This window comes from Nyctereutes procyonoides, unplaced genomic scaffold (genome assembly GCF_905146905.1).
Source record: "Nyctereutes procyonoides isolate TBG_1078 unplaced genomic scaffold, NYPRO_anot_genome, whole genome shotgun sequence".
In the NCBI taxonomy this organism is placed as follows: Eukaryota; Metazoa; Chordata; class Mammalia; order Carnivora; family Canidae; genus Nyctereutes; species Nyctereutes procyonoides.
In genome coordinates this window covers 35,409,670-35,424,514 of record NW_026575030.1, presented here as the reverse complement: position 1 = coordinate 35,424,514, position 14,845 = coordinate 35,409,670, and the positions used below count along the sequence as shown (strand labels likewise).

The window sequence follows — 14,845 nt, the reverse complement described above, 5'->3', positions numbered from 1 at the left end:
CATACTTGAAATCATGTTAATAGTTTGAAGCTTCTACAAAAGACTGGCTTTAAGATTAAGAGAGCCTTACAAAAGAAATCCTGATTGTGGAATTGCAAATTATCCTAATTAAGATGAAAAAGAAAAAAAAGTGCAATTTCTTAGGGATCTCACTAATGGGTTCAATATAAAGATGTGTGTGAATGACTGATTAGGTTACCTGAGCAACAAAGTATGAAGGAAGAGGGAGCTTAGGACCAACAGTGAACACAGAATGATGCCATGGACCGATACAGGGACTGGGAATGAGGAAGCCAAAATGAGCTGAGGCTTGGTAAAGAGGCTAAGAAAGAAAGGCTTTAAAACTTAATTCAGAATAACAGGGGACCATGGAAATGACGGGCTTGCTGCTCAGGTCCAGTGGTATAACAGACAGAACTTTCCTAAGTCCAGTTTGCTCCCAGCTTCTCTATCCAGGGCAATTGGTTTTGGACTGAATAGTATAAAATGGCAACTCTAAGTTTCAAAAAGGTCAAGTCTCTCAACTGAGACAAAGGACGTCCAAAGGGCACAAAGAAACTAGTGAAGGTGTTAGCTGAACTAGTCTCAGGGGAATCATTAAAAGCAGGAAAACGACTAAATAATTAAAGATAGAGGACTGTCATAATTTTCAAAATACTGTCTGAAAATTAAAGAGCTCATATCAAAACACTGCAAATGTCTAAACAGAGTTCAATGCAGAGAGTGGCACACGTCTACCGCTGGGAACGTCAGGCCATGTGGCAGTGCTGGGGGGATTCTCCTTAGGAAGTGAACATCTCTTGTGACCTCTGAAACACATGAGATTGGCGGCTCACCCTCCACCCACCCCTCTTCCCACTTTTGGAACGACACATTTTAACTTTTAAAAATCCAAAATGCTGCCTAACTTCCAGTCTGTATCCCACATCAGATATGCCACCTAAATCACATTGAAAACAACTCAAACATTACAGCTAACATAGGTAAACTGAAAATTTTTTTTACCTCTTTTCATAAGAGAAACTTCCTTTTTTTCTTGTTTCAATGAAACATCAGCATCACTTTTATCTAAAACCTGAAAAACAAGCCATTTACTTAAAGCTGCACAAAAATATAGGATGTATCAAAGGGTGCAAAATGACCTTGAGTGTCTATGCCCATATTAGAGAGAGAGACCAGAAGTACAGTTTATACACGTTCATGAAAAGAGATAATCATGCACATGGTAGAAACTTATATTGGCGTGCATCTCAAGGATGGTTACATCACAATTGTCATTTATTTACTTCTACAGATTTCCTTATTGGGATTTTTATACTTCCATCAATATTTGTGCAGATTTTTTTTTTTAAAAATCCATACCGTATGTGGATGTAACAATGACTCCAACAAATGAGCCAAGTATTTGGTTCGCCAGGAGCAACCATGGGGCCTCTGCTGTTTTGAGGAGGCTTATCACATTCGTGGTTGATACAGAACAGCCACAGAGCAGGAGTTCAACATCAGTGCAGTTGGTGCAATGAAAACCTTGGGGAGGCTGGGGCCTGAGGCCTGAGGCCCCAAAGCATGATGGGGAAGAAGACAGGGATGGGGATGAGGCATGCACCTGGGCATTGAGGAAGGGATGCCTTGTCTTTTGATAAAATTCCAAGAAATCTGCCTAAGAGGGGTTACAGAGCCTTAATGTGTTGAATGCAGGAGCCAGGAGGGTTGGTGGCACCTGAGAGTGAGGGTGTGTGTGTGATGGTGTGATGTCTGGGGTGCGTGGGGGGCACTGGGCGTTGGGAGAGCTGGGGGTGGGACGTGCCATCCAGAAGCCAGGTGGGCCACTGCTTTGGGAAGCCTGAAGACCCATTTTGCAAGGCTCACACAAAACAAACCTACCTTCTGGAAATGTAGTCTTTAGATCAGAGAAAGCGAGAGTTAGTTTATGCCCTCAAGGAAAACGGCCCTAGAATGTTCCCTTTGTGTAGTCTGTAAATCTGTGAGGAGCTGGGGGAACAGGCAGCAAAAGCTGAAAATGGAGAAGTCCAGGGGAAGGCGAGAGCTCCTGATCTGCAGCCCCCGAACCTGCGCTGGGACCACACTGCGGCCCCGCTTCCACGGCCCGGTGGAGGGTGCGGAGCTGCTGGTTCTCGGGAGCTGCCCACCCAGTCGGGGCTCGTCGAACCTTTGAGCCCCCTGTGCCCTGCTAAACACACACCGGGAGCGGCTACCTCTCCTCTCCCCTCCCAGGAAACACAGGCGCATATTTTTTTAAATTTATTTTTTATTGGTGTTCAATTTGCCAACATATAGAATAACACCCAGTGTTCATCCCATCAAGTGTGCCCCCTTCAGCGCCCATCACCCACTCACCCCCATCCCCCGCCCACCTCCCCTTCCACCACCCCTTGTTCCTTTCCCAGAGTTAGGAGTCTCTCATGTTCTGTCTCCCTCTCTGATATTTCCCACTCATTTTTTCTCCTTTCCCCTTTATTCTCTTTCACTATTTTTTATATTCCCCAAATGAATGAGACCATATAATGTTTATCCTTCTCCGATTAACTTATTTCACTCAACATAATACCCTCCAGTTTCATCCACATTGAAGCAAATGGTGGGTATTTGTTGTTTCTAATGGCTGAGGAATATTCCATCGGATACATAGACCACATCTTCTTTATCCATCATCTTTCAATGGACACCGAGGCTCCTTCCACAGTTTGGTTATTGTGGACATTGCTGCTAGAAACATTAGGGTGCAGGTTTCCCAATGTTTTGCTGCATTTGCATCTTTGGGGTAAATCCCCAGCAGTGCAATTGCTGGGTGTAGGGAAGATCTATTTTTAACTCTTTGAGGAACCTCCACACAGTTTTCCAGAGTAGCTGCACCAGTTCACATTCCCACCAACAGTGCAGGAGGGTTCCCCTTTCTCCACATCCTCTCCATGGACTTTCTTCAGAGAGTTGGAACAAATTATCTTAAGATTTGTGTGGAATCAGAAAAGACCCCAAATAGCCAGGGGAATATTAAAAAAGAAAACCAGAGCCGGGGGCATCACAATGCCAGATTTCAGGTTGTACTACAAAGCTGTGGTCATCAAGACAGTGTGGTCCTGGCACAAAAACAGACACATAGATCAATGGAACAGAATAGAGAATCCAGAAGTGGACACTGAACTTTATGGTCAACTAATATTCGATAAAGGAGGAAAGACTATCCGCTGGAAGAAAGACACTCTCTTCAATAAATGGTGCTGGGAAAACTGGACATCCACATGCAGAAGAATGAAACTGGACCACTCTCTTGCACCAGACACAAAGATAAACTCAAAATGGATGAAAGATCTAAATGTGAGACAAGATTCCATCAAAATCCTAGAGGAGAACACAGGCAACACCCTTTTTGAACTTGGCCACAGTAACTTCTTGCAAGATACATCCATGAGGGCAAGGGAAACAAAAGCAAAAATGAATTATTGGGACTTCATCAAGACAAAAGCTTCTGCACAACAAAGGATACAGTCCACAAAACTAAAAGACAACCTACAGAATGGGAGAAGATATTTGCAAATGACCTATCAGATAAAGGGCTAGTTTCCAAGATCTATAAAGAACTTATTCAACTCAACGGCAAAGAAACAAACCATCCAATCATGAAATGGGCAAAAGACATGAAGAGAAATCTCACAGAGGAAGACATAGACCTGGCCAACAAGCACATGAGAAAATGCTCTGCATCACTTGCCATCAGGGAAATACAAATCAAAACCACAATGAGACACCACCTCACACCAGTGAGAATGGGGAAAATTAACAAGGCAGGCGCCTATTTTATACGGCATTCTAGAAACCGTGCTCATCAGGAAGTAGGTTAAATGGGCACACGTGCAGCCTAGCAACAAAAGGCCTGGGAGGCCTGGGAGGCGGTCCATCACTGCTGCTTGTGTTTCACCCAGATCCACAGCAAGAAAAGTCCTTCTAGGGTGAAAGAAATAACACTGATGCTAAGTTGCTTTTGTCCATTTCAGGATAGTTTTGTACTTTTATTGTAAATAAACTCCTGCCCTAGAAGTAAATAAAACGCATGTATTTTTTTAAAGTTCATTTTGCAAAATGACCTTAAAATGTCCATCTTACTTCTCTCCGATGTATCATCAAACTTGTAAGTTTTCTTCTAATGTGCTGAGATATTGGGAAATCTACATGCCTTTTTTAAGTGCCTCTAACTTTGAACTAAATATATTTTGACTCCTTTATAAGCAGCACAGACTATTTCCCACCGCCGTGAACAGCAACCACAAGATAAGCTGACGAGAGGAACTACTTAATGCCTTTAGTTATAACCACTTTGTTGTAATCCATGATGATCCAGCTCAGAATGTGTTCCTTTCCTTTGGTAATTCTTCCTTGTGATAAAAATCAGACAAGATGCAAGTATCCAAGATTAGGCAAAATGACAGCACTCCCGGTAGGGAACTTTGGTTGCTGGTGTTACTAGCACAGCATCATGAAATTATTTTTGCGTTTTATTGTTTAGTTCTCTGCTTTGAGTCATGCCTTGTAGAGGTTGTTTCCGTGAGGGACGGATGTGTCCCCTCACTCCAAAAATGATACTTAAACAAAGCTTTCCCATCTCTATTGCAGGAGAGATTATCTTCTTTTCCTTTCTTGTATTTTCTTTATTCTTTGGCATAGAGATGTTTAAAAGATTTTGGCTCAACAATTCACAGCTACAGTAATTCCTTTTAAATATCTACCTATCTATTTACTTTATTCTACAAATTCCTTTAATGGGATTTTTATACTTCCATCAATATTTGTGCAGATATATTTTTTAAAAATCCATACCTTATGTGGATGTAACAATGACTCCAACAAATGAGCCATATATATCTGAGTTCACAGGATGCTCTCTTCTATCACAATATATTTGTGGCTTTGAAGGTCTGAATTTTCTCAGGCTGAGACTTGCCTTTTCAATGACACTATTTGCATATTTTGATAGTGCTTACAAAGCTCTTCATATACATTACTTCATTTCATCACAGAGGGTTCTTCAGTCTCTCAGGCGTAACTGTGTTTCATGCTCTGCAGTTTGGGGATATCTCCTTCCTAAGATTTTACCTTAGTCACGAACCAGGTAACACCTCCCACACAGTAAATGAGATTACAGTCAAGTCTTAACATGGGGTTTTAGATGCCTTAATTAAAATTATGTTAACAATGAGCAGAGTGGGATTTGTCAGTTCTCCAAGGGATGCAATTTGGTGAAGTATCTATTTAAGAGGATAAATAAATCATAAATAAGTTAGAGAGAGGGGAAGAAACAAACCGTCAGCTGTGTTACTTCTGTTGTTAAGGATGCTTAAGACCCGGTTGGCATCACTTCACCTGCTTTCCTTCCTTCTAGTTCTTCCTCTAGTTCCAACGCAAGCATTTGTTATTATCAAGGACCCAAAAAAACTCCCAGACCAGCAATGCCTTCTTGCCACATTCAAAGGCCCTTTCTGTTTTTGCTCTTCCGTAGTGGACGTTACGTTCTAGGCTTCTCTCTCTCATCCACAAATTTAATCAATAAAACTGAGTTCCCAGTATGGGTCAGATGCTGTTCTGATGAAGAATACAAAGTCCTGCCTTTGTGGAGCTTATTCCCTAGTGAGGGAAAAAGGGATGTTAAGTAAATAAAAAATTTGGATACGTGATATGATGTCAGGTAACGTTACGTTCTGTGAAGAGAAGTAACCCGGGTAAGAGATGCAGGAAGGCCTAAGTCCCCGCACCCAAGCCCAGCTGCCTCTCTGGGCCTCGCTGCTCTCACCCCACACCCTCCATGTCTCCTCCTCCCTACCTGCTTTGCCACACACATGTTCTTCTCCTCTCTTGATGCCTTTGGCTTGTTTGCTGTTGATCTGCTTGCTCCTCCAAACGTTTTTCTGGTTTTTCCTCACACATCCTTCAGCGGGGCCTTTCATGCCAACTCTACAGAACTGTACTCATTGACCATCCCCACACCCGACCCCGACCCTTCCTATCCCCTTTCCTCTGCTTTCCTTTTCTCCTGAGCTCTTGCCATCATTGACCTTGCAACACAGGTTCCTTATTTGTCTTATGTGTGGTCTGGGTCCCCTGCTGGAAGGGAAGCACCATGAGGATAGGGAGCAGTGTCTATTCTCTTCTTGCTGTCTCCCCCATGTCTGTGACGGTAACTGGTGCTCAGTGTACTCACAGAATCCTAGAAAGTCCCGGCAGTATGTGCATGTCGCTGGGGGCTGGGGAGAGTGGAGTCCCAGCACTGCAAACAGCAACGGAAAAGCCAGGGAAGCAAAAATATGCTCAGTGTGTGGGAGGTAGGAAGGAAGGTCAGGGAGGCCACAGTGAAGTGAAAGGAGGGATGAAGTGGTAGGGGCCTTGGAGGGCACAGCAAGGACATGGCATTCTGTTCCAACTGTGAGCAGAAGCCACTGGAGGGTTCCGAGTAGGAGGGTGGCAAGACATGTCTTTTAAATGAAACAGAGTTTGAGACTGTGGATGCCAACAGGGGCAGTGAAGTCATTTGCAGGGAGGGCCACCACTGTAGCCTCGACGAGAGATGTCGATGAACATTCAGAGGTTGATTGGGCATGACTGGCTGACAGGTTGAGTGCCAGGTGTGAAGGAGAAGAATTCAGGACGCCTCCTAGGCTGTGGCCCAAGTAGTTGTGCATGGCGGTGCCCTTTACTGAGATGGGAAGCATGAGGAAGTCTCTTGCCACTCCTTCTTCCCTTGATTTCTATAACCTTCTGTTTCCCAAGTCTCCCGGGATATTGATTTTTCTGTCTACACTTAATTCATCAGTGAACCCATTACAATTTCAGAGGGTTCAACAAATTCTGGCCTGATCAGCATCCTCAACCCTAACTTTTCATCTTTGCTCCAGCTCATTTCCAACTGACTTCAGGACATGTGCACTTGAACATTTTGCTGAAACGTCAAATCTTCAGTCCCATGGGTGCATACTCAGATCCCCCATCGGCTCTTCTCTTCCTATTGGCAGCAACATGCTGTTCCAGGCTGCCCCAAACTGCTCTCACTGTTCACTCTTCCACACTCCTCTCCGATCTGTGCTTTTTCCTTCCAAATGGCTAGTTTTCCTCATCATTATACTGCAATCTTTAGGCAGCAGACACTCCTTTTTTTGGTCTTTAGCTTCTCCTCCATCCAGGACAGCAGCATCACCATAACCCAATTCGTTTTCCTAGACAAAATCTCCACAATCAAATGTTCCTCCTCGAAACCTTTCCACACGTCCTGACTTGTCTTATATCCAGTACAAACTCCATGTCTGACTTTCAGAGCCCTTCTCAATGGGATTCTAAGATATGTGAGCACAATGTCAGTACTTCTTAACAAACACCCTCTGCTATAACCAGAAGGCTGTCAGAATTCCCTATATGCACCACGTACACTTTTGCCTCCATCCGCATCTTTGCCCACACACTTCTAACAGGACACACCTCTCTCCTTCTCTGTTTCCCACCTTCCAAGACAAGAATAAATCCTACTCTTTCCAAAATGTCCTTTTAAGTTACTCCAGCCCATGTGGATTTCTTCCTTTCTCTGAAAAACTATTAATAGTAAATTACAAACAGTTTTTTATTAATAGCCAAGCATCGTATCTATGTAGCCTAGATAAGAGCAGGATCCTATAGGAGCCCTGATCCTAGCATGATACTTCACAGCAGAATTCAAAACTTGGGTCCATCTCCTAAAAACAAACATCTCTACAAAGCATTAAAAGATGTACAGATTTTACTAAAGATTGTGTTGCGAAATGGAGGAAGTGGTCACATAATGCAAAAGTCTCTTTTGAATCACCCTGAAGCACCTCTATTTCTACTACTTCCACCACTGGCTGCCTACTCACCTCTCTCCCCATTCTTCCACCTCCAGCCTTGCCAATTCTGCAGCACCACATTTTTTGGCTTCTGGAATGACCCTCTTCCTTTCCCCAACCCCTCACATGCACCCCCCTCCAGCTCTCCATTTGCTTCCACAAAGCAATTTCACTCTCTCAATTTTCATTTTTTTACTCCCATCTTCTGGCCCAACCAATAAAGGTTGAATTTGCCCTCTTCGGAATCCCAGAAAATGGTTTTTAAAAATGTTTCTCATAACACCAATAATCATTTTTATTCTGTCACAAATCATCCCATTAATTCTTGCAACAACTTTGAGAGTAGGTAGTATTATTTCCATTTTCTAGATAAGAAAACAGAAGACCATAAGTTGATACAACTGACTTAACGGCATGTAGATCTGACTTTGAACCTAGGTGGGTCTGTCAGAGGACAGTGTCTGTCAACTTTCTGTAAAATAATGCTAACATGTGGTTTTGTAAAATTATCTTCCAATTTTCTTGTTTGTTTTGAGGAAGGATCATATATAAATATATTTATTTGGTGTCTCTCAAAATATCTGATACAATATTGTTCAACACATTTGTCTTAACTGGTGCCCAGCTGCTAGTAGTCCACACCGGCACTGGAAATTCAGACTCAAAAGTTGCTGACAAGATCTTCCTTTACATCAGGGGCTGTATCACACGCTGTCTCCGTGTCTGTTGTAAGTCTGCTGGTGAGCTGATGAATTATGCTGTGGAGAGTGAGTAGACATTTTTTCTTCCAGAGCCCCTTAGGGTAGCTCTGTTTTTTATCTCATAAAGGAGCTGGCTCTGTCTGTGAAATTCCTGATACTGTTAGCAACAATCACAGCATTACACAAGTTCATACAGAGGCAATGGTAACATTATCAACCTGGAAAACTAAGAAATGGCCTGCTTTTAACATTAAAGAAATTTCGATCATCTGAAATCACGTTCTTGCAATACCATTGTAGGTTCCCCATTAAAGAACAATTTCTGTTAGGAGCTGGAAAAATGATGCATATTAGGGGTGAATGCAGCTGATTCAGGGACTGACTGGCTATGCATGTTATTTGCTTTCCTTCTTCTTCTTTTTTTTTTTTTAGCCTGCTTTTGGGTTACCAAGTCATCTTTTCACTTCATTGTCATATTGTACTGATGCCAAAACAGAGTGCTTGTAGCTGTTGTTTCTGGGTGTCATGGTTTAGTTGTTTTTGCTACCACAGAGCATAGATCTAGACACTGGAGACTCATCAGCTATTCCAGATGTCCCTCAGCTTTTCTAATATACCATGGAGACTCTGTCAGTGGCCTTAGAGATTCAGAGCTGGTTGATGAGTTTCTGAAGCTGGAATCAATCTCTTTTGAAAGATGCCCCAAAAAACTAATGAGGTGTAAGTGTTAAGGACTTCATTCTGAGACAGGAAGATGGTTCCATCTACTCATTCCTTTATTCACAAGTCTTTTTTTAGCCCCAGAAAGTGCCACATTCTGGGATAGACACTGGAGGTTACATCTTTCATAGCAAATACAGGGCTTCCCATTGCCAAACTCTTAAAATACATCTGTCAACGATGATCTAGCCATCAAATTTTTTTAAATGTATGCAGATTGGGAAAATGAAATGTCATCTGCCAATCTGCTCTTGAGACCAGGTGCAAGCCAAAAAAGACCTAAATGACCACAGAGGACAAAAAGGTTCAAGTCAGGCCAATCAAAAAGGTAGTATGGTTCTTGGTTATTAACTAGGCAAGTCTAACCCAACTTGAAGTAACCATGACAGATGTTCTTTTACTGTTCTAGCAACCTGGGGTTTGCCATTGATATTCAGAGCAGAAACAGAAAAAAAAAAGATTATTATAAAATATGGAAAAACAACAAATACTAGTATTTAGGAAGAAGGTAACTGTTTCATATTAGAGTCAGAAAATATGCATAATGTCCATTTGGAGCACATGCTCTCCGAAGATGAATAAAAGCATGCACATGTGCAACAAAAAGTTGGTACTTTCACACTCTGGCTTGAGTCTCAGAAATTATTCCCATTCAACTTCTCTTACTGTTGGCATTGATAATGTCATTCCCCTGGTATTCCTGAATTTTGAAGCTTTCTTCAAATTGATCATTTGCTTTCCTGACCATCTGCTGTAGGCTGGCAAGCTAATTTTCCCAGTCACGTCTCAGAACAGACCCCCAGGACATCTAATCTATATAGTCTCTTCCTTTATCTCATCTGGTGACATAACTTGAGACTGTAACCTCTTTGCTAGGATGCTCGGTAGTCTAGTTCCTCTGTTTTGCTTTTATTTTTATGGCTTCTTTAAGCATGGTGCAGTGCCAATTGATCAGATGGCTTCATTTTGAGGGGCAGCAATGGGGTACGAAGTTCATATGCCAAATTTTTGCCTGGAGTAAAGCTGAATTGCCAATATATCACATAGCAGCGCTCTCGCGTTTTTAATTGAACTTAAGACAAATTCTTAATTACAACTGTACCACAGGGTAATGATCTAGTAAAGCAGAAACTATAGCAACCTTTACTCAGACATTGATTCCCCCTGACAGAGGCTTAGTATCTGTAAGAGGTGACCTAAAAGAATGTCTACTTCCTTCCCATTTGGGGTTAACTGGGACAAAATTTGAACTTTACACATGGGTTTGGAAATGCCTGAGACAGAGTTCAGAATCAAGAGAAGACAGGGTATGTATTTCGAGCCTGGAAGATGAAAAACAATAGGATTTTCTGGAGGCCAAAGGTCAGGTAACACCAGCCCATGGAAGGGGTTGGTGATCAAGTTATGATCACAACCGTGTTACTACAAGTGGTCATTCTGGATGAGGAGAAGATTCTCCTTTCCAGGAATCATCCCTGGGATGATGATCCTGATGATTTCTATGTGAGTCTGGGGTTCCTGGAAAGAGAAGAGCCAGGTCTTAAGCAGAAAATAACTTTAATGGAAAGGTCATATTTAAGGTGGATAACAGGAGAAATGAATTAAAGGGAAGTTAGCTTAATGTGGGCAAGGAGGATGGATTGATTTTTTTTTAATGAATTCAGGACTCTTGCCTGGAGAAGGCCCATCTATGGAATGCAAGAAACCTGTCTATGCCAAAATGCTGAATGTTAATCAATGCGGTATTTATTTGTACCTTGAAATCCTCAGCCCTGAGTAAAGTGTATCTGTGTACTCCAACCAATGGGCTGGGTGAACGAATATGGGGGACAGTATACGGAGATGGATGATAAAGGGAGAAGTCATAAGGAGATGTGGTTAAGAAAGTGGGAGCTCAAGCTGAACAGCTAGGGTTCAAGGTGACCACTTCTGGCAGTGAGATCCTGAGCAAGTTTATTTTCCTTGCCTGTAAGATGGAGAGGAAAAGAGAATTTATCCGTCAATTTACAAAGAAAATTAGGTGAGATTATACAAGTGAAGCACACAACCTCAGTTTCATCATGGCAACAAAGAAAGAGGAAAGGCTCACTCCACTAAAACACACATACACAGGCACACACTCACAGTACAATTTCAGAATGGTTTTACAGGGTCAGAGATAATAAATCTGGGTCACATTAGTTATCCTGAAGTGGTGGAGGGAACCGTACCTGTGCTGACAAGATTATGAAAAATAATGAAAGAAGTTTGCTGCAGGGCAAACGGATAGCCCCACACGTAATGTCTCCAAAGGTCCAACGGGGAGGCTACCCAGGGCATTTTGAAGGGGTTTAAGATGTTCTTAAAAAATTCCTCATTATTTTCATGACAGTTTTTTAATTTCTAAAAAATGCCTAGAGTTTTAACTGAATCCCAGTTGGAGACTTCCACAGTGCCAAATGACATGCAAGGTCTTACCAAGAACACTCTCATCGCATGGACTTTGAAAATGAATAGACTGAGCTGGCTAAAAGGCCAAGCATAAATTAATATTGAGAAGGGGGAAAAAAAAAAACGCCACAGAGGTGACACCAGCAAACTATGGGATCAGAAGCAACTGGAGAAAAGGAAAATGAAGCCCAATGCCACATAAATGATCTGGGAGCATCTTAAGTGTGAGACATGGTGGAGAACAAAAAGACAAACATTAAAAATGACTAGAAAATGAGCATTATCTCAATGAGAAAAGAAATAAAACCAAAGAATACATTTTTCTTAAAAAAAAATAGCTTCAATAGACCAGGGGCCTTGGAGAGAAAAGAATATGAAGAACATTCAATCAAGTATGAGGTGGAATGAGAAGAGGATGAATTTAGGAACAGAGGTCAAGCTGTCGTAACCCTAAGCCACAGCAGATGAGATCACGTAGGAGAACGGATGCTAACATGGCAGCAGTAACTGGCAGTGCTCAGATTCGAGAGAGGTCTGAAAAGCCATCAATGCTCTCATCATTTCAGGTGAAGGTGCACAACTGTTGGTAGGAGAGCCAGCGTGAGGTGTGCCCAGAGCTTGGAGGAGAGAAAAATGAAGCACGCTACTATGAAAAAATAAAATCCTTTCAGAAGGCAGATGGACAGACACAGCCAAGGAAAGAATGTGCTTACCACAATGGACTTGTCCTCCATACGAAAAAGGGACACCTAGGAGCGCAGGTGAGACAGGGCCTGGGCGCTGGGCTAGTGCCCGTTTAGTGGTAGAGTCGGTCACAGTGGCAACACTGTCACTATCGTGCTCTTGGGGGGAGGTGGACGCGGCAGCCTGCCTTAGCTGGAAGCCTTTTAAATATTCAGGCCCATAACTCACCAGCACCTGTCAGACTGTAATCGGCCAGCCCAGGCAGACTGGCACAAAGGGAGAGAGTGCACAGTGTAGGTCAGCGTGTGCCTTTCGATTGGGTAGAGGCTGTTATTTATCTTTCGAATGACCCAACTGCTATTATGATACTATGCAACAGTCTCATCAGTTTGGATAATGTAAAATCATCCCTGAGATGGGCTTCCTGTGATGTGCTGAACATATATTTCTAAGCCCATTACACTTGAAAATAAGGCCCTGGGCCCCAGTAAATTCACCAAAACAATAAAAACCACCTGGTTGCAAGGGAGTGAGAAGTGTCCTGTGTAGTAGCTGATTCTTCTTCTCTAAGTGAGAACCTCTTGCAGCACTGTTAGCCCTGAGTGTCTTCCTTCTTTAAATGAGTCAGGGACAGAGTCAGAATTAAAGCACATACACACACACGCGCGCATGTAAGCACTACAGGTAGAAGAGAACTGGGTAGAGCCCAGGGGTTAAGAAGAATCATTTTTTAACTTCCGAGTTTAAGAAAAGTACGTACAAACATCCAGAAGCAATTATCTCCTACTAGAATTACTGCAACTACAGCCAAACACAGAAATTAATGTGCATCTGTGGATAATTCGTATTTATCTAAATAAATTAGGCACCCTGAGTTTGAGAGCAGACTTCCCGCTAGGATCAACGGGGCACAAATAAACCCTACCACACACACGTGTGTGCATAAGACACAACATAAAACTTGAGAAATATTACATTAAAAACCCATGACAATTTTAATATAAACGTCATATCTAATTTATGAAAAAAGTACTTGCTAAAAGGCGTATGCAAAGCTTAGGGAGGTGACGAGGAAGGATACGTGAAAAACATGCCAACAAAGTTCTGGAAAGCAGGCCGTGACTAGTACTGCTCACAGGTGCAGCTGCATCACGTCCTGCTTCGAAGAGGCGGTGGTGCTCTTTACAACACTAGCTGCCCTTCCTCTTCCTTTCTGCCGACCGATTAAATTTTGACTCTTTTCCTTTTGAAAAATGCTTTGGTGTCTCCTTTCTTCACATCCTGGATTTAGTTGTTCCTTTTTGTCAATATGAAGGTTTTTCCTGCTCCCTTTGACAAATTACTGCTAGACCCTCTCAGCGTCCCTTCAGAGGGCTTCTGAAAGCAACGATGGTTTATGGATGGAGTGATGTGATGCCTGGGGATGAGGGGGCAGGTAGGGAATGCAGGTGAGACGATACTGGCCGTGATCTGGTCACCATGGAGCCGCGAAACGGGCACAAAGGAGTTGATGGTACTATGTGTGAAATATCCCATGATGAAAAAAAAATTTTAAAGAAAACCTCCATCATTGTTATACTGTGTACACACCGTGTACTTTCTGACAATGATTTTCTGTTGACAGGCAGAGAAATTAGGCCGCAGTCAGAAGACATAAGGTCTTTATTGGCTCACTGGTAAATAAAAGTTAATCTACGATTCCAAATAATCCTACCTAAAGGCAAGTACAATGAGACCATGTCCCTTTCTTTTTTTTTTTTTTTGAGAGAGAGAGAGGATGAGAAAGAGAACACGCACACACTCAGGTGGGGGGCAGAGACAGAATCCTAAACAGGCTCCCTGCCCAGCAGGGGGCCCAACACGGGCCTCCATCTCACCACCCTGAGATCATGACCTGAACCAAAATCAAGAGTCTGACACGTAACCCACGGAGCCACCCAGGCGAGGCCAGGCCCCTTCTCAATACTCTCCCTTATATTACGTCAACAAACAGCAACCATCTAGGTGACTAGAGTTATTCTTATATAAGCTTCTTGCCGATCTAAGTAAAAAGAACTACAGTGAGCGATACAGTTCATATTCTGATAAAAGGAAGCACCAAATAGCTTTTTTTCCTTGACATTAAATTCTGATGTCTAAATGAACTCTTAAATTACAGTACAAAGAACACTAAATGGCATAACGGACAATGTCTGTCGCGTGGCTTTGCAGATGAAGTGTTCCTCACGTGGCCAGTCCTTGAGTCAGTTCTTTCTAAATACCAAAGGCTTTCTTCCTTACTTTGATCAGTGAGACAAAGCAACTCTGCTGCGATCTACAGGAGAGTCAGATACATAGTTCTTCGATAAGGACCACCAAAGTCAGAATCAGGGATACATAATCTAGAGGATAAACAAACACATTTGTATTTCTTTAATAGATTTCTCTAGGGCTTTTGGCAGTGGCCTAAGG

At 42.5% G+C, this 14,845-nt stretch overlaps 1 protein-coding gene across 1 annotated transcript in view; it reads right to left on the bottom strand.

Annotated features, from left to right (window-relative positions):
• MORC1 (MORC family CW-type zinc finger 1) overlaps positions 1–14,845 on the bottom strand; it is a 163,109-nt gene that overhangs the window by 25,237 nt on the left and 123,027 nt on the right. The window contains exon 21 of the mRNA XM_055316032.1: positions 1,006–1,068. Within this exon, the coding sequence (XP_055172007.1) occupies positions 1,006–1,068 (63 nt within the window). The remainder of the gene's footprint in view (positions 1–1,005; positions 1,069–14,845) is intronic.